This window comes from Petromyzon marinus, chromosome 33, assembly GCF_048934315.1.
Source record: "Petromyzon marinus isolate PM22_M1 ecotype Great Lakes invasive population chromosome 33, UKy_Petmar_22M1.pri1.0, whole genome shotgun sequence".
NCBI classification, from domain to species: domain Eukaryota; kingdom Metazoa; phylum Chordata; class Hyperoartia; order Petromyzontiformes; family Petromyzontidae; genus Petromyzon; species Petromyzon marinus.
The window spans coordinates 544,808-564,293 of record NC_133699.1 but is presented as its reverse complement, the minus strand read 5'-3'; the positions used below and the strand labels follow the sequence as shown (position 1 = coordinate 564,293).

Genomic DNA, 19,486 nt, shown 5'->3' with positions numbered 1-19,486 from the left:
ATTCATTTATTTCAAAACTAATCTGAGACGGTGAAAGTCGCCCTCTGATCGGGTCGCCTAAGACAGCGCTGTCGCATAACACTGACGCGAGGCGAAAAATATCGGAGGCGATTTACGAACCGGCCGCGTCGTGTCCCGGTTGACGTAATCCAACAAAGTGTTCGGTTGTTAAATGTGCGGGGGGCTACACTTCGACGTCGGTCAAACGAGTGAAAGAGCGACGTGGATGGCTTTCGGGTGATGTGAATCCACCTCGGCGATCCTCAACCCCTTCACATTGCACGCCACGCTCGCTCTCTCGAGACGACTCGCGCGCGACCGACGGAGTTGAGAGGCCCGGGGGTGGCGGCTGACGGGCGACTGCGGCTGCTGCTGCACTGCGTGCGCGACCAGAGGGGAGGTCGGGGGGAGGTCGGGGGGAGGTCGGGGGAGGTCGGGGGAGGTCGGGTGGAGGTCGGGGGGAGGTCGGGGGGAGTTCGGGGGAGGTCGGGGGGAGGTCGGGGGAGGTCGGGGGGAGGTCGGGGGAGGTCGGGGGGAGGTCGGGGGAGGTCGGGGGGAGGTCGGGGGGAGGTCGAGAGGAGGTCGGGGGAGGTCGGGGGGAGGTCGGGGGAGGTCGGGGGGAGGTCGGGGGGAGGTCGGGGGAGGTCGGGGGAGGTCGGGTGGAGGTCGAGGGGAGGTCGGGGGAGGTCGAGGGGAGGTCGAGCGTGCGATCGGCCACTGCCAGAGAGCTTCCTTCACGTTGCTTTAACTCCGAGAGAGAAACAAATACTAAGTTTTATTCTACCAGGTAATGCCCCCTGAGCTATATGGCTTTTGTTCAAAAGCGATCTGGTCACAAATGATAGTTAAACGAAGTGGTTTATGACGTGGAAATTTATAGCAACCAAAATACTTAAACGCGTTGTGGATTCTAATTGTGTGAGGGGAAAACCGGAAGACCCGGAGAGAAATCCACACGACCACGAGGAGAGAGAGAGAGACACGCAAACTTCAAATATACAGCAGCAGGCATCAGGGTCTGGATGGAACCCACGCGCCCCTGCATACCAGGCGAGGTAGTTGACATCTCCTAGCCACCGTGGCGCCTCTTCGCCACGGCGTGTGATGGCATGAGGAGGAGTATACGAGCAGGAAGGAAGAGTGCCCCCCTAACTTGAAAACGAAAAGCAACGTAGCAGTGAGCCTAGAGAAGTGCACAGCACTCGCTGCGACGTGGATCAGACATAAGGAGATTGTAAAGAAAATGTAACAAAAGCGTTAACACTGCGTGCTGCAGTGCGTTTAGAAGAGACGCACGTCGGGAATTACACTGAGACACAGGAAGGGGACCACGTGGACTAGAGAACAAACGCAAGTTGTAGACATCGTCTCGACTCGCTCGGAGTGACAATGATCGGCAATGGTCACGACGGAGGTAGTGCGCCTGCCAGGGACGCCCGCCGCAGGGAGATGGAGCAGGCGTGAGATCGATTCTGCACTGCGAGAGACCACGATGACTCGGGGAGGGAGGCTTTCGTCCAACAGCGGATAGAGAATGGCCGTGGATGTTCACGACGATGATGACGACGAGGGTGACGATGATTCATTTAACCGGCGTCAGAGGGGTCGGTGGCCCCGATTCAACCCCCTCGACCGCCGTGATTTGAACTCGCAACCCCCTCGGTCGCCAACCCCAGCACGCTCCGGCCGTATGCGCCAGCCGAGGGCATTCCATCCGCAGGGAGGCTGACGCGGGCACCACGGAGCACAACGTTGCGCCACATTCCATACACACGGACGTCTCATCCGCGGGCACAAAACAAAAATAGCCCCCCTCCTCCCCATCTTCATCGGTACCCGCAAGCACCGCGGCCACGTTGACACCCAGCAGCGAGGCTCACGGCCCTCTCTGTTTCGCCACCCCCACGCTGGCGGGCGTGTGGCGGTGACTCGCAGCGGCACACCGAGGCACAGCGCAATTGCTCATGCCGAAGTAAAGTGAACCGAGATGGCCCCCGTTTGTTGCTTGGTTCGAGCCGTATAGTAACAATCGTGTGCGCTCATGGGCGTACGTGTGTGTTGTGTGTTGTAGCGGTTAGCGCGCTGCGCTACAAAGCCGCCTACCCGAGTTCGATTCCCGTACGTGGTGCGGTGTTTAAACATCGCCATTCGGGAGGCAAAAGCGGCCGGGCGTGGTCTTGGCCACCCACCCGCTCGTGTGCTGTGCCGGCCTTAATAGGTGATCGCTAACAGCACTTGCCCCAACAGCCTGTTTAGTGGTGTGTGTGTATATATATCGTGGGGACCGGTAGTGCAGTGGTTAGCGCACTCTGCTACGAACACACTGACTCGCTGATGAACATCTTAACCGGACCTGGGCCTCCCCTCAGTATACTCAGCCATAAATGAGTATCTGGTACAGTGTGTAAACATTGGGAAGACGAAGGTGGCTGGGCATGGATGTTGGTCACCCACCCGCTCGTTTGCCATGCCGCGAACAGCAATTTCCCCAACAGCTATTTGGGAGATCTGTGTCCTGTGCGCTTGTGAGTGTGTCTTGTTTTATTTTATTATCCTTTGCTTGCCTCTCTAACGCGTATTTTTGGCGATGTTATCATCTTGTCGTGCATTTTGCTCTGCTTCGTGTCCCCGCATAATAACGGCAATCGCACCCACCAGGCCTGGCCTGGCTACCATCTCACGCAGTCGCCCGTGTGCACGCATTGTCAACAGAGACACATCCACACCCGGCAGTGTTCACGGATGCCCAAGAAGGAATCGTTCTTAAACCGCAAGTCCCCTCTGCCGCAGCCGGACATTGCGGCGCAAGTTTACAACCCAGAGCTCGCGGGTGACGCTGGGCTGCGAGGTGGCCAGGGCATGACGATACAGCAAGTGGGTTTCATAAATCCATTTGTGCGGAGCTGTGAGTGTTATCCCCTTGTGACGCACGGTGGGATTGGCTGCGCGCGCGCGACCGACCGCTCGCTCCCTGCCATTGCCTCCTGAACCCTTCGCTGTGTTGCCGAGGCGTTCGTTTCGTCACGGGCCAATTATAAGAAGATGCACGCAAGACGTCGTCGTTGTTGTTGTTGTTGTTGTGCTGCGTGGGTTTCCGTGGTTGTGCTGCGTGGCTCTCCGATGCGTTTTCAGGTTGAACCGCGCGTTTGTTGTTCGGCAGGCGATGTCTGACGTTCCGCTCCCAGGTTCTCGTATGAACCTCTCGTATGAGCCGAACAATTCGGAAGCAACGAGGAGCGAAAAGGTCGCAGCCACCGTGCCGAGCAGCGCGCGGTCAACCCCGGAAAAAAAACTCATCGGAGAACCAAGAAGAGGCATCATCGATATGATTGTTTTTGTATTATTATTTTTATCATTATAAGAGTAATGAACCCAGCTGCCTTAGGCGGCGTGACCTTGCAATTCCGTCCACTGTGACACCGCGCGTGATTGGCCGTGTAACGCCCAGAACTCTCCTGAGCGGCGTGCAGGCAACTCCCCGGGGTGTGGAGCCTCCCCGCGTAACGCAGCTTCATAGAGAAGGAGATCCCCAAGCAGATCTGTCCCCCCACCCGCGTCCATTGGCGCGAGCCCTCCACGCGCTCTCCTTTGGCGTCTCACTTTGAGCGCTGTGCGCAAGGCCCCAAGGCGTTGCGACCGTTGGTGGCGATTGCCGTGACCCTTAGACAGACCCCGAGGTCACCGCTGTGAGATGCTTCCGGCGCCCTCTGTAATGTGGCAGCGTCACGGCGAGGCGCAGCTCGATCGCTCTCAGTGCGCGCATTCAAGTCGCAAAATGTCATCAAGCGGCGGAACAGACCCTGAGGGCACGCCCAGGGCATGCGTGCCCACTCACTGTGGGGGCAATGAACGAGCTCTTTTGATAATGGGCAGTAGACCTGACGAGATAAGCGTTTCAATTTCGGGTCTGTTTGTTTTCAGAGCATCAACGCGTCGTGACCTTTAACTCCCGCTGCGTGACGCGACGATCTGCGAGCGTGAGGAGGTGCCACGCGTTGTGCGTGTTGCTTAAAGTGACAAATATGCGAGTCCATTCACAGTGAAAGGTCAAAGACATATTCTCAGCCTGCGAAGACTGATTAGAATGAGCGACATTGGTTTATGAGGCCGCGAGTTAGTTGCCAGCTAATGAGATGCAATGAAGTGAAACGTGATCCAAGGTTGCTTGGTCTACCAGACAATTGCCACTGGGGGAAACATTTCGTCTTGAATAAGACCCATTGGGTCGATCGATGAAACGCATTCCAACCAAATAGTGCAACATTTCTGCCTACTTGTTTAATTCTTGGAAATTGTGGGAAAGTATGAATTGATATAAACTCTAAATCCCAGCAGCCATAATGGACGCTTTTAATCACTGAATGTGTAATATGTGGGTGTCGGTATCATCAATCTCAAGCTATTAGGAATGGGGGGGGGGGGGCGTGGTTTTATGAAAGTCCTGAGGGGTTTTTGACCATACTTCACCACGATGGCCAGCACAGCTTGGTGGAGATGCCTCCTCGCGGGAATTCACTGCGACCACGCTAGTCATTCTAAACTAAGCTATTTAATATGTTACCAGGTAAAGCCCACTGAGCTATGTAGCTCTTCTTCAGAAGCGACCTGGCCACAAATGATAGCTCAACAAAGTGGCTCATCACGTGGACATTTATAGCAGCAGCCAAATACTCTAAACGCGTGACGTTAATTCTAAATGTGGAGAGAGACACGCAAACTCCAAATATGCAGCAGGCGTCAGAGTCGGAATCGAAGCAACGACCTCCTGTCAACTCGGCGAGGTAGAGAACATCTGGCCACCATGGCGCCCATTGAAATGTATGGCAAGTCACAATGACTGCAGTTAAAGCTGCTATATCTTATATTATTTTATATACATTTATATAAAGCCTGATTCCAAGGCACTTTACAACAATTATACAATTGTACATTAGATGATAGTGGTTAAGATAAAGAGTGTGGTTATTGAAAGTGGCGGTGTAGATATGCCATCTGTCTACCCCAATTATAATAAGACAACAATAATTTTAAATCGATAACAAAAATCCGAATTAATGAATGGTTATACACATGGGAAGAAACCGGAGTGCAGTAACACCCCGGCTTACGTGCGACGACGAATATCGAAACGACGTCAATCAAAGAAGCGATGTACAGGGTAGTAGTGGGTGGTGGTGGTAGAGGCTGAGAGAGGTGACAGATAGCGAGAGAGAGAGGAGGGACGGCGATGCTCTCCGCGACGTAGTTGTGGGTTGAGGTGACGCTAATCAAGTCGTGGTGTTATTAATAAAGTGGCGACGGATTTGCGAAGCGACGTAAAAGGGGGAGACGTAGCTCGGGGCATGACTATCCCTGGAGGAAACCCAACCCATTGAGGGGCAACGCTCGATCCTATACAGATGGAGCAGATGGAGATTAGTTCACACTTGCTCTACCGCATTCTCATGGCAAGCTAGGGTATGGAAACCTTGACGGCTGCGGGAAGAGTTTCACAACATTTCAGTGTAATCCACCAACCCTCAATGCTGGATTAGGGGCAGCCACGGTCATAGCCACCGTGACACCAACACATTCCCCGCTGCTGATCGTCACGCATAACAAAAAAATGTATTCAACATTTTCCAAACAATTCTCTTGCGATCTGCATGTGCATTGTTTACTACTAAATCATATTTATTTATTACATTAATTTTAACTCCGTAAAAATGCATATTAAGTGAACGTGAAGCTGAAAAAACGCTATACGTGAGTATAATCCAGAATACGTTTTTTTCTTAGTCTGTAAAACGACGTAGTAAAGTTTTTATTTAAAAATGCAATAATGATAAGTAACATTAGACACCCTTAAGCAGAACTCCTGGCTGCGTCCCCCACATGAATAACACAATGTCTGAGTCCACCAGCCCCTAGGTTTTCAGGATCCAGTGGACATGAAACAACATCTAAGTACGACAACTTGGTTTCCACCTTCTCGGTGGCATCAGCATAGTCGGCCTTGTTCAACAAATGCCGCTCCCAGGATGTTACGCAACGAGCGGCTAAACGCGCTACCGCTTGGCCGGCCCTGCACACCCCCCCTCCCCCAGTCGATCGCGATGACGGACGTACCTTCATCAGCATTCGGCAGAGCTTTTCAATCTTCCTCTCGCGCTCCAGCTGCGAAAATAAAGAGCCACGGTCAACCAAACTCTGCGAGCCACTCGCAGCAGTGCGGGCATCGCCCGACAGAGTTAAACTTCACTTCGTTTGTCTTCTGATGGGTCACTTTTTAAAATTTTCTCCTGTGGAATGGAAAGCGAATCGCGGGGTCGTCTCTGTTGATGGTCCCTGAGAACGGTGATGGAAATTCCTCATTCCCATGGGATTGGGGGGGAGGGGGTCAGTATAACAACATATTGAAAGTAACTGAGTAATCATCACTGCCTGTTGAATGAAATAATTGATATACGATATGCAAGGCCCTTGAAAATGGCCCTTTATCAGAGAAGATTGAAAAATGTTGACGTGTTTATAGAGTTAATTTCGCACTTTGTTTTCACATAAATTGAGTGAAAATCGTGCCGTTTTGAGAGACGCGTTCATGAACCAACAAAATAATAATGATCTCTTCACAAATACTGTATCATGAAACACGCCATCACATATCACACACAAAAACCCAAATACAACGTGAATTTTCACACTCGTTGAATGAAAATCAATCAACTATACTTCAATTCCTGACGGAAGCCCCCAAAACGCAGTGCAAAACGTCAGACATTGTGGCGAACAACAACAGGCGTAACGACCCCAACACGCAATAGAGACCGACACAGCAGCACAACCGAGACGACCTTACGCTGCACTGCTGGTTCCTCATCAAGAAACCTGTCCCTCAGATGTTTAATTCGCTTAAAATTGACGACCTTCGCCTGGGCGGTCTTCGCTGGGAATCAAACTCCTCACGCAGCCTCTTCACCAAGGTTAGTGAGGTCACCCCGAATAAAAATTTTGAGTTCCACCAACTTAGGTCAGGGCCACGTGAAGACGTGGCTGGCGGTTCTCAAGGTCGGCTGACCTTGGAGCTGACTCCAAGACCCACGCACAGTTATGACGAAACACGTTCGCCTTCATCTGTGGCTGTTAAAAACGTGCGTTCATGGCTTTATTTTATTTTGTTTATACTTTGGTCCGATCGGCGATCCAGGTCACTCTTGCAAATGAGAATCGTCCCGGTGTCTTTTGCTCTCACCTGGTTAAACAAATAAACTTGATCTCGAACAGAAATCCACGTAAAATAAAATAATCAATTGCGGTCACTCTGCGGATCAGCGCACGACCCAACGTCCCCTCCGTCTGATGGCGCTCGTGAAGATTCAACGGGCTGGATAGGCCCGAGTCCTTTAGGTTAGCTCCGTTGTTACAGTTCGTCATTGATTTTTGGGGAAGGCCACGTCATGATCTGACCAAATCTGTGACGTTAAGAACCCTCCACCACCTGACACAGCCAAACATTTTAATCGACGCGTCTACAAGCGTTTAACACCGTGCCAATTACTGTACTATTGTTTCAGCAGTTCACTTATAAGTCGCTGAACAATCCTCATAGCCGACTTGAGAAAAAATAGATTCGACGTCAGACTTGAAAATGGGTTAAACTATCAGGACAGGATGCAGGAAGTCAGAATGACATGTACAGGACTATAAAGATGGGCCATTGAACGGGCATTGCCCGAAACGTCACCTATCATAGATATTTTTCTTTTCAAGGCCAAGGTATTATTGAGATTTTTTTTTCTCACAATTTGTTTGGTTGTGTTGGGTGGTTTAAGGTTCTCAGTGATACAGATTTGATAAAATCATTACGCAGCCTAACCCAAAACATCTATTACGAATCATACACAAAATATATTGCTTAACAATACCCACGTGTTCCGATTTTATATTTGAGGGCAGCCTCACATCCAGTGCCAGGTTGCACGTACAAAAAGCGTTACATAATTTCGCCAGCAGATCGATAAGCACAATGCATGCTGGGTTTTGACGGAGCGTTTTGTTGGTCTGTAAAAAAATAAATAAGATGCCAGCCTCATGGGTTAGCTTAGGACAGTTGCTGCAATTCTCAGTATATCTATATATGTTGCCTTTGTATGGATTTACATCTTGCGCCTTTACACCCAATCGTGCTGTTCCTATCCTATTGTTCTTATTGTTTTGCTTTTTGTAATAAACGCGACGCATACGAGTGATGAACAATGCTCCGTTTATCATTGTTATTATTGAAGAACCCTAAACAACAACACTCCACTGAATGCAAATAAGTTTAAGCTTTCTGAACAAATGTTGAGCGATTAAGAGGCATCTGTCTGGTGGCTCAGTATACGGGGGTTCAAACTAATTTTGAGCATTTATATTGAACCAGAAGAGTTCTACATGCGCCTTCATTTGTCTCCTTGAGTCTTAAAGACTTCCACTGAATTCTGCCTTCTGGGGTTCTAAATTATCTTGAGCAGCCATGGTCATTCCACTGCTCGATGAAGGCCTCCGCACAAGGCGCTGCCATTTACAAAACACCGCACAATAAAACAGAAACGTTTCGCGAAATTGTGTGTCTCTGCGAAAAACGCGCCGGATCAGGGCTGCGGAGTATTTTTTATTGAGGCACTGAGCTGGAAAGGAGCTAATGGAGGTTAAAGAAGACATCGAACGCCTCCAACTTGGCAATGTCCCATGGGCCCCCCACCACTCAGACTCCCCCCACCCCTCAGACTCCCCCCACCCCTCAGACTCCCCCCAACCCTCAGACTCCCCCCACCACTCAGACTCCCCCCACCCCTCAGACTCCCCCCACCCCTCAGACTCCCCCCACCCCTCAGACTCCCCCCACCCCTCAGACTCCCCCCACCCCTCAGACTCCCCCCACCCCTCAGACTCCCCTCCCCCCTCAGACTCCCCCCACCCCTCAGACTTCCCCCACCCCTCAGACTCCCCCCACCCCTCAGACTCCCCCACCCCTCAGACTCCCCCCACCCCTCAGACTCCCCCCACCCCTCAGACTCCCCCCACCCCTCAGACTCCCCCCAACCCTCAGACTCCCCCCACCACTCAGACTCCCCCCCCCCCTCAGACTCCCCCCACCCCTCAGACTCCCCCCACCCCTCAGACTCCCCCCACCCCTCAGACTCCCCCCACCCGTCAGACTCCCCCCACCCCTCAGACTCCCCCCACCCCTCAGACTCCCCCCACCCCTCAGACTCCCCCCACCCCTCAGACTCCCCCCACCCCTCAGACTCCCCCCACCCCTCAGACTCCCCCCACCCCTCAGACTCCCCCACCCCCCGCTGTAGTCCCCCACCCCTTCACAAACACTGAGGGACTGCGTGATGCAGCGTTCTTCACGCATTTCCGAGGGGAGGGAGGCACTTCGCCGGTAAGACATCACCAGTGTGAGGTCCGCCACGCATTTGAAACCGTTGTGGGTTTGACAGCAACACGATGGCGATGACGATGATCGTGGTGTGTTCACTCGTTGCGTCTTGTCGGGGGCCGCACGAAAGATGTAATTGTGACTACTACAGGCTCGGTCCTCCACTCTGACTTCGGCTGTGCCCAGTCTCCAGTGTATGGGGGGAGCTAGCTACATAAGCCCACAGAGGCACACGTGGCAGCAGCAGAAGCTCTATAACGTGGTGGTGGGAGTCCCAATGAGAGTGAAACCGATAGACATTGCCCTTCTTGTCCACCTGCTGCCCAAGTTAAAAATGCAGAAACATAGCTCCCTCTTAGAGCCATTGACACAGACTGTTGGGGCAATTGCTGTTAGCCAGCACATATGAAGGCCGGAACGGCACACGGCGGAGGGGGGGGGGGGCAAATACCACGCCCTTGTCTCCCCAGTGTTGATGTTCATTAAAGGCTGGGTCGATCTAGGGGATGCCCGGTTCAGATAATCGTATGTTGGCTGTGAGCGGGAATTGAACTCGGGCCGCGGGGTTCGTAGCGCTAACCACCACACTACCGCTCCCCACACTCGTAATCGCACAATCAGCACACAGGCTTGGTCAACACAAAGACATTCACACATCGCGCACACAACACACATTGGAGAACCCCTCTTGTTCCTTACTCTGTTAACCGTGACTCCTATTATCCGCAACAGCACAAACCCCCTACTACTCACGGCCCTATTCTCCCAATTACCCTCCGTAAATTTACCCAAAATTATTTGCAGAATGGCTTCCAATTTCTCGTGATTTTGTTTTCGCGGTTACAAGGAGCCGCGTGGAAAATTACAGTACTCCAATAATATGACCCGTTATACGCGTATTGATTACGGGGCCCGTGTTGAGTAGCCGAGGAGGCTCGTGGAGTTTATAATAGAGGGGGGCGCATTATTAGCATGGTGACTTATTACGCTCGTTTACCCAGAAAAGCCTCTCAGAGTCTCACGCCTCTTTGACAAGAGGATCCTGCCAGGTTGGCAACAGGGGGTGGTGGGGGGGGGGCAGCCGTTCCCCCTGTCCCCGAAGGTTCACTCAGTGACGACTACCTTGGTGATGCAGTCAGTTGGGTCGGAAGCTGCATTGCTCTCTCTCCAAAGCTCATCATAAGCAGCGATCTGCGCGGGAGGAGGGTGGGACAGCAAAGGATTGGGACGAGAGAGACAGGAGATAGGGGGTGAGGATAAGGAGGAAGAGTAGAGAGATGCATACATGAAACACAACGCAATAGAATACCATGGACTGCATTGGCAGTACACTGTGAATAAACCAAACTTCAACACTTCTGTCAATATCAAAATAAAAACGAGATGCACACGCACGCGCGCGCGCACCGAAGGTGTCGTGACAGTGGGTGGCGTGTCGGGGCGCTGAGCCCACTCTGTAGTGGCTGCCTTGACTCGTGGAGGACCTTCCGCCAGCAGTGGCGTGAGCGAACAAATGTCAGGGCTGCGCCTCTACCGCAGCAGGGCATGGCACGAAAGGGATTAAAAGCCAGAGACCAACACAACTCACTGCAAGTTATTGGTGTTATCGTTTGCAAGTTATCGTTTGCACTTGTATGTATGCATGTTGAACTTCTTCCGCACCGTACATAGCCAACCGTGCTACACAGCACCGGGTGTAAGATTATTCACCAATTTACCTTCACGTCACAAGTGAGGGATCAAGTGTACATATATCAGGTAATAACAATAATATACATTTGTAAAGTGGCCACATGTAATCCGTAAACGACAATGCGGTCTGTGTGTGTCAAGCAGGAAGGGTACACGGCCAGAATACGGAGGGGCTAAAGGCCACTTTACCGAGGCGAGTTTCCAAGACAGCCTTGGAAGCAGCTCTTGGCGACTCTGGCACGTGCCGGCGACCCAGTCAGACAGGGTTCCGAGGTCGGCGAAGGAGACTCGTGGCGCGTTAGCCAAGAGATGCCTAAGGTTGCCACGTGGCCAATTTACTCAGCGCTTCAGCAGCACCGCCGTTAGCGCCTCGAGAGCTATCCCGCACACGTTTTGCAAATTGGTGCGACGTTTCGCTGCTAGTTACAGCCACCGTTATCAGGCAGTTGCCAGAAATCAACCAAACAATGACCTGTGATTAATTATTTGTTTGAAAGCGAGTGTGTCTACTTGTCCTGAGACTCAACACATTCGTCAATAACGCTGCCTTATAAATACATAAATACATAATGAATAAGCGACGTTTTGGGCAATGGCTCTTCTTCATAGCACATCTATATATCACATCGTTGTGCTATGAAGGGCCATTGATAACATTATACTATATATACAGTATACTATATATACAGTATACTATATATACAGTTTGCTATATACATATACAGTATACAAATACTCCAGCCATTCCCAATTCCCCAATACTTGAAACCTCGTCCATAATGGAGATGTTTTTTTACCATACTTCACCTTGCTGATCAGAACGGGCTAATTATATTAGCATACGTGTTTATAGAGCAGTGTGGATTAAGGACAAGACTACGAAGGCCTTTGTAGCAGACTCATTAAAGAGCCATTTAAATTAGAGCGAGTAAAATTATCCATCACTGTTGTATCCTTCGTCATTATCATTAGCTTATTAATTACTCCACTCTGTTCTTTTTTTGCGGTTGTCGGCATTTGGTCAAGTCATTAATATCTCATTGTGAGGGATTCTACATCCACGTGTTTGCGTGTGTGTGTGTGTGTGGAGAGAGCGGTGTCGCAGTGGTTAGCACACCGCCACACGAACCCGGCGACCTGTATGTGTGGATGTTGAACTTATTTCGCACCGAAGGTAGCCAGCTGTGCTTATTGCAGGGGCGGGGGAAGGACAACAAACTAAAATACAAAAGCAGGTCTAAAAAAATTAGTTTGTCAATCTAGATTATTTTAAAGTGCATAGCTCCAGTGGCTTCCTAATATCGGAAAAGAAGAGCGTTCCAGACGGCCGCAGAAGCGCATCTGAAAGCGCGCGATGATGCAGTGACGACCGCCTTTCTTCGATGACAGCCAAAAGGCGCTGCTGCAAGGATGCCGACGGGGTTCAAGTCCACTGCACGGCTCCAGCCACTAAGATCAGTGAGACGCACGTGAGCTTCTGGAGTAGCTGTGAGCACCTGGTACGATGGGTGAAACATCAACAGCACTGGAGAGATAAAGGCGGCCGGGTGTGGTGCAAGCCAACCACCCCCCTTGTCCGCCATGCCGGCCCTCCTTCATAGGTGCTCGCAAACAGCACTTACCCCAATAGTCTGAACATCTATAACGAATGAGGTGGGGGCGCTATCTGTGAATGCACGTGTGAGTTTGTATGTGTGTGTGTGTTTAATCCGATTCGAGTGACATAAATCGTTGCATTGTCAATTTGCAAGCGTGACGATCCATAAATCGTCCTATTTGTTGGGTGATTTCTCTTCGTGTGAGACGGCCTCTCCGAGGCTAATTAACACCCAAGACATCTGCTCCGGATTTACATCACGAATGTACGACGGGAAATGCACGGACCGCACTACCCCCCGCTCCCTCTGTGCGCCCAGCCATCACCGGTCCCTCTCCCGCTCCCTTCTCACCCCCCCTGCCCCTCGCCGACTCCCCTCGTCAACCGCCCCCCGCCCCCCGTTCATCATCCTCGTCGTGCCCCGGCTGCCCGGCTTTCGGAGGCACTGGAGCGCGCCCTGTGTGCAGCGGTGTGTGATGCTGCTGCTGATGCACACTCCAAGCAAGCGTGATGCTCACCACGCGTTAAGCCCTCACTCCTCGCGCAGCTCTCTGAGCACGGAGCGCCGTGCTGCAGCGGCAGAGAAGACCGTGGGTCGTCATGATAGATGATGATTATCGTCGTGAACGTTATGCCACGAGCTCGGCCTCGCTCGTATGTGAATGTAGCGCCAATCCAGCAGCGGATAGACCGCGGATTATGATGAAAAATGAATGTTACAACGTGCCTGCTACTCCGAACACGTCTATGTGTGTGTGTAATGGTCAGATATAAGGAGCGGTGGTGTAACCGTTAGCGCGCTGCGCTACGAACCCAGCGGTCCGAGTTCGATTTCCACTCACGGCCAACGCCAGTGACGATAATTATCTGAACCGGTCCTAGGCCTCCCCTAGGTCAACTCAACCTCAAATGAGTACCTGGTGCGTTGTGTAAACATCGCCACTGGGGAGACAAAGGCAGTCGGGCGTGGTGCTGGCCACCCACCCCCTCGTGTACTGTGCTGGACTTCATAGGTGCTACTCGCCAACAGCACTTGCCCCAACAGTCTGTTAAGGCTACACGGGGGATCTTGGTCCTTGAGGCAGAGACAGGAGCGAACACTTGCTAGAGACGATGGAGGTAACGATGCAAGGAAGCGTGGTTGGGGATGTGTGCGTCGTGGTGAGGGGGTGATGAGGCGTTGACCGATGGACGAGACTGCTGACGGAATGTCGCTCGAGTGCTCAGCCACCGCGGAGACATCGGTGCAAGGACACCGCAGTGAGGTGGGGTAGCGTGATGGAGATTGAAGGTACCCCACCGAGGCTGTGTGTGAAGAGCTGTCCCCCTTCCAAGGGTTAACGACGTTTCAGTTTCATTTAATTTATGAGGTATAACCCTCTGAGCCATGCGACGTGCCTCGGCATTAGGGGGGGAATCGACAGCCCGCGAGTGAAACAGGAGCCGCGACTCCACTTGACGTGGCCCGGGACTCCACTTCACGTGGCCCGCGACGCCACTTCACGTGGCCCGCGACTCCACTTCACGTGGCCCGCGACGCCACTTCACGTGGCCCGCGACTTCACTTTCACGTGGCCCGCGACTTCACTTTCACGTGGCCCGCGACGCCACTTCACGTGGCCCGCGACTCCACTTCACGTGGCCCGCGACTCCACTTCACGTGGCCCGCGAATTCAATTCACGTGACCAGCGACACCGACCACTTCCAAAGAAGTCTCCACGCAACATCTACAACATCTATTCCGTCGCTGCAGGCAATTTATCCGCACGAATCGGGTACTAGACGAGGTGGGGGGGGGGGTATTTTCGACCATTTTCAAAAGTCGTGCTCGTGATGTGTGGCGTCCGTGTGGACCGCCAACGTTGTTTGAACGTCCGATTCGGTGATGGTAGCAATGTCCCCCATCCCCTGGAGCAAGGTTTTCACGCCGTGAGGTGAGCTCACGGCGTTTCTCTCTCTCCTCATAACGAGCTGTGTACGGACGTCCCTTAAGCCATTGGTGGTTGGAAATTCGACATTCCCATGTCGGGGGCCAGCCTATCATAACAAGAACTTCCGTTGACTTTTTACAAAAGTTGAAGCTATTTTATCGTACTCTTTGGTTCTATTCGGTAAAGTCACGTAGGTAAAAAATAAAATAACAAAAATCACGACGTTTCGGCCACAACACAAGTGGCCTTCATCAGGTGAAGGGACCGGACTGTCCAGAGGACAGCGTTGGAGTGAAGACAGCCAAGCACAGGTCGCCTCCTTTAAGCTGTGTGGTCGCGGCATCTTTTGAGAAAGGTCAGCGTCTCGATGAGCTGTGACTTCTTGTCCCGTTGTCTGTTGAAAGCTCTAACAGATAGTTGAAAGCCCTCCCCGTAGAGGTTATCAATTCTAGATTTGAAGCTTTCGTGACTGCAAGGATCCATACTCTATTTTATCGACCCGAGGGGATCACCTGCTCGCAGGGGCAAGGCCGAGGTTTCAACTCACGACCGTCCGATTGTGATCCTGGCGCGTGTCGTTGACACGGCCAACAGAGCGGGCGATTTACAAAACACGCCTCGCTCACAGCCATCTCACGCATAGCGCACCGTCACCGCTCGCGTCATTGTGCAAGCGGACGAAGTAACACCATAACGTTGTGTGTGTGTGTGTGCAGTGTGTTGTTATTGTTTGACAGTTGAGACGTGAATAAGTCTCTTGCTGCTGAGAAGTGGTTAATTCTACCAAACCAACACCGACTGATCCGACAGTGAGCATGAAGAGCTGAGGGGCCGGGGCTGTGGTCAAGCCAAACTCGCGGCATCGTCGTGAAACAGTCGCTCCGCCGGCGGTGTGAGAGCGAGCGCCAATCACACAACTCGACACACGACACGGTGGCGTGCCGAGATGTTATCTACTTCGCCTGGTATACAGGAGGTCGCGGGTTCGATCCCGAGCCTGACGCCTGCTGTGTATTTGGAGTTTGCGTCTCTCTCCCCGTGGTCGTGTGGATTTTTCTCCGGGTCCTCCGTGTTTTCCTTCCACATTTAGAAACGCGCGTTTAGAGTATTTGGCTACTATACATTTTCACGTAATATACCAATCTGTTGGGCTATCATTTGAGACCAGGTCGCTTCTGAAAAAGAGCTACATAGCTCAGTGGGCTTTACCTGATAAAAATACGTAACTAAATATAGATTTGTCAAACACACTGCCTGCATTTAAATAAATAAATAAATACCGATATATAACAATAGGTGACATTTTGCCCATTGAGCGCTTTCCAATGGCCCTTCATCCCCCTGTTATGTGTCAATACACAGCCTGAAACTAATATATATACTCTTTGACGTTTCGGGCCACGGGCCTTAATCAGAGCACGTACCCAGAGGCCAGAGAGATAGAAAGGGTTGAAGAGTGCAGTTAACTCTGTGGCGCCTGAGGAGAATTCCATTTTTAAATGACACGTTCTTCAAGAGCATGTGTCTGCTACTCCTTAGCTAACATTAGTGTAACTGTTCCTATGCCCATTCATAAAATGGTAATCGGAAAACATATTTTAAATGTAATTCTCTTCAGGCCCTCATGGCGTTAAGTGTAGTTTATAACCCGTATTACCTCTCTCCCCGCTCTCTCTGTTTATGTGTTCAGAAGAAGGGCCATTGCCCGAAAGGCCACATTGTTCGTGACGAGAGTTTTTGTTGTAATTTGCGGTTGTGTACCACTGCAATTCCGTAGCAGCATCACCAGATAATCTGCTGTAAGTTGGCAGACATCTCGACTGGAGTCAAATGCGTGAGAGTTCAAAATCCAGGTCAGAGGGGGATTTGAGTCAGCTCATCATTACTCCAAGGTCGAGAACTCACAGTCCATAGTGATCGTGTTCATGAAAAACATACCTGCCACCGGCCATATGAAGGTGGAACTTTCCACACCCCTGGCTCGGGGTTAGATCGGTGAGCGCTGCTCAGTGCTCGGTGTGAGCAGAGAGACGTCGTCTTTTTGGCAAAAAAGATGAGTGGTGACAGAGCGTCTTGTTGTCTCTTACGCATCTCACATAAGAGTGCTCTATATTCATATATTGGAATCCGCCACTCTCTTGTCGCTTTAGGAGCCTCCGTGTAGAATTGTTATTATATTGGAGCCGCCAATCACGAACACGTGGCACAATCAGCCCGGTCGGTTTTACATGTTTGCCCCAGTATAAATGTCAATCATCACCACAGATTACTGTAGAACTCATTTGTTGTGTCTGAACTAATTAAGCCACGCGCACCACGGTGCCAACATGCACCCATCGGAGCGTTAGTATTCGTTTGTCATCTCTGTTGGAGATCTCCCCCTCCCCAGACTCCTCTACAACCCCCCCCCCCCCCCCCCTCAGACGGTGGCAGAAATTCCACGTTCTTATGGAAGGGAGCGGTTCACTCATAATACAACCACTGATGGATTTCCATAAGCGGCACATGATGATGTTGGTGGTGTTACTCCTGCTGATGTTCCTGCTGCTCCTGTTGATGACGACGTTGACCATAATCTTGCTGCTGATGATGATTTTGACAATAAAGCTGCCGCTGCTGCTGCTGGCAATGACGTTGATTGATAGGATAAGTTGACCCTGGCTGGATCTCCAACTCATTACATTACAACCGAGCGGCCCTCTATTCTACCCACTGATCATCTACATCTCAGTGACAATAAAATACCACCACAATCACAAATCTCACAACATCATGCAAATACCGATCAAATGCTCGTCTATACAAAATTGCATCTCAAGATTATCACGGTTGGCTACATACAACAATAATAACAATAATAGTTGCAAGGTTATTTTGTTTAGCCAGGTTAGAAGTCAAGAGACCAGGATGAGTCTCATTTGCAAGAGTGATTTGAGGCACCAACATCACACTTAGCAACAACAAAATCAGCACAAGACAACTGCATATATCACTTGCTGAGACATTTCAAATATTGCAACTCATAATTCCCTGCAGCGCAAATCGGCTCGGTCACATTTATCTCCAGATTGGAACATAGCACAAATGACACAAGATGAAACATTTAACAGACATAGCTGTGAGTATAGTACACGCTAATATGTGAACGGAAAATGCTCTATGCAGTCAAAAGCAATTGCAGGTGAAGTTACCATAAATAATGGACGGACAGTTTAACATCAAATTGTGATTAGCTGGGAGAGGAATAGTGATCTTGATGATGATGATGCTGATGGAGGATTACACAGGTGTAAGAGGAAGAGGAATAGACATCAACTCACCCTCCACACGGCAAAGAACAGCAGAGCGGAGCAGAGCACGAGAGCGAGCATGTAGCAGAAGGCGACAAAACTGAAGACCATGGTGATGCAGTGGCTGACTTCCTTCGACTCATCACTCAGCGACCACCAACTGTACACCTGCACTAGGTACGGCGCCACGTGTGTACATCAGATGACACACACGTGGACTCGTGTGTATATATATTATACATGGGCGCGCGTAATCCCGCCGTTCTCCTGCTCGCTCAGCCAGTGCCACTCACTGCAAATCAGCCCGCTACTTCCACCGCCACTGCTCTGCAACGAATAACAGAGCCGACACGACAACAGACACACGTGGCGTGCCTCGAGCGAATGCGTAACAACTCGTGTGTGCAGGTGATGATGATGATGATGACGAAGGCGCGTGCACAATCTAGTCGGGATTGCGAGCCTCGAATGTTTGCACGAGATACTGCTGCGGATAATAATCCCGGCGTCTCCTCTCTCTATGCGCCTCGTCTCTCTGTGCGTCTGCTGTGTGTCTCTGCTGCTGTGTGTGTCTTCTGTACCGGGGTAGAAGCCGCTGTGTGTTGTTATAGTTAGCGGAGTAAGTCTGCCGCTTGTCACACGCAGCCCTCGCTACTGTTGTTCGCAGATAGACCGCGCCGTTCCCATCTCTCTCGCCCGCTCGCTTCATCGGCAGCGCATAAACTTGAATGGTCCGATGCAGCAGCGAGGTGCTGGCGGGCAAAGAGGGTGGGCGAATTGGGGCAGCGGGGAGAGGGAGGTTGGGGAAGAAAGGTGGGAAATTAGGGGGTGGGGGGCGAAGGAGGGTCGGAGATTTGAAGGGGAAGAGCGGAGGGAGGTTGGAGAAGGGTGGACGATTTGGGGAGAGGAAGGTTGGGGGCAGAGGGTGGGGTAAATGGAGGGGGAGAGGTGGGGAGGCTAGGCAAGGAGGGTGGGAGATTGGAGGGGGAGGGAGTTGGAAGGCGGTAGGTATGGGTGTTGGGTGGGGGTGTAATAGGGGATGTGTTGGGGGATGTTGCTTGGAGGTGCAGACAAGCAGCAGAGTGGGCGCGTGTGGCTCTCGATGCCGGGGCCTCCCGGCGTATTGCGGGGAGCGGTGGGGTGGTGGTGAAGGCACCGCGCTGCGAACCCGATCCCCGAAGTTCGATCCCCGGTCACGGTTAACATCGGTGCTGGGTGATGTCGGAACTGTTCCTGCGCGTCCCCCTCAGTCGACCCATGATAAAATGAGTACCTGGTGCGGTGTGTAAACATCGCCAACAGTCTGTTAAGGCTATACGGGGGATCTTTGTCTTTTGTAGTGGCTCGCACTCTGCGTTGCGAAACCGGCGGCCCGAATTGGATTCCCGAATAAGGCCAACACCGGTGATAGCGATTGTCTGAACCGGTCCTGGGCCTCTCCTAGGTCGACTCAGCCTCAAATGAGAACCTGGTGCGGTGTGTAAACATCGCCACTGGGGAGACAGAGGCAGTCGTGTGAACGTGCCGACCTTCACAGATGCTTGTTAATAATACTCGCCCACAAAAGTC

The 19,486-nt window shown here is 51.6% G+C and overlaps 1 protein-coding gene across 2 annotated transcripts in view; it reads right to left on the bottom strand.

Annotated features, from left to right (window-relative positions):
• Positions 1 to 18,806, bottom strand: part of LOC116948270 (protein cornichon homolog 1-like) — a 54,975-nt gene extending 36,169 nt beyond the window's left edge. Inside the window, exons 1-3 of one of the 2 annotated variants that reach the window (XM_032964771.2) lie at positions 17,948 to 18,806; positions 10,529 to 10,597; positions 6,109 to 6,156 (exon numbers count right to left, since the gene is read on the bottom strand). In XM_032964771.2, coding sequence (XP_032820662.1) covers positions 6,109 to 6,156; positions 10,529 to 10,597; positions 17,948 to 18,028 — 198 coding nt within the window. In that variant the 5' untranslated portion in view covers positions 18,029 to 18,806. The remainder of the gene's footprint in view (positions 1 to 6,108; positions 6,157 to 10,528; positions 10,598 to 17,947) is intronic. The other variant, XM_032964773.2, reaches the window with a different exon arrangement.
• Between the last annotated feature and the right edge of the window lie 680 nt (positions 18,807 to 19,486).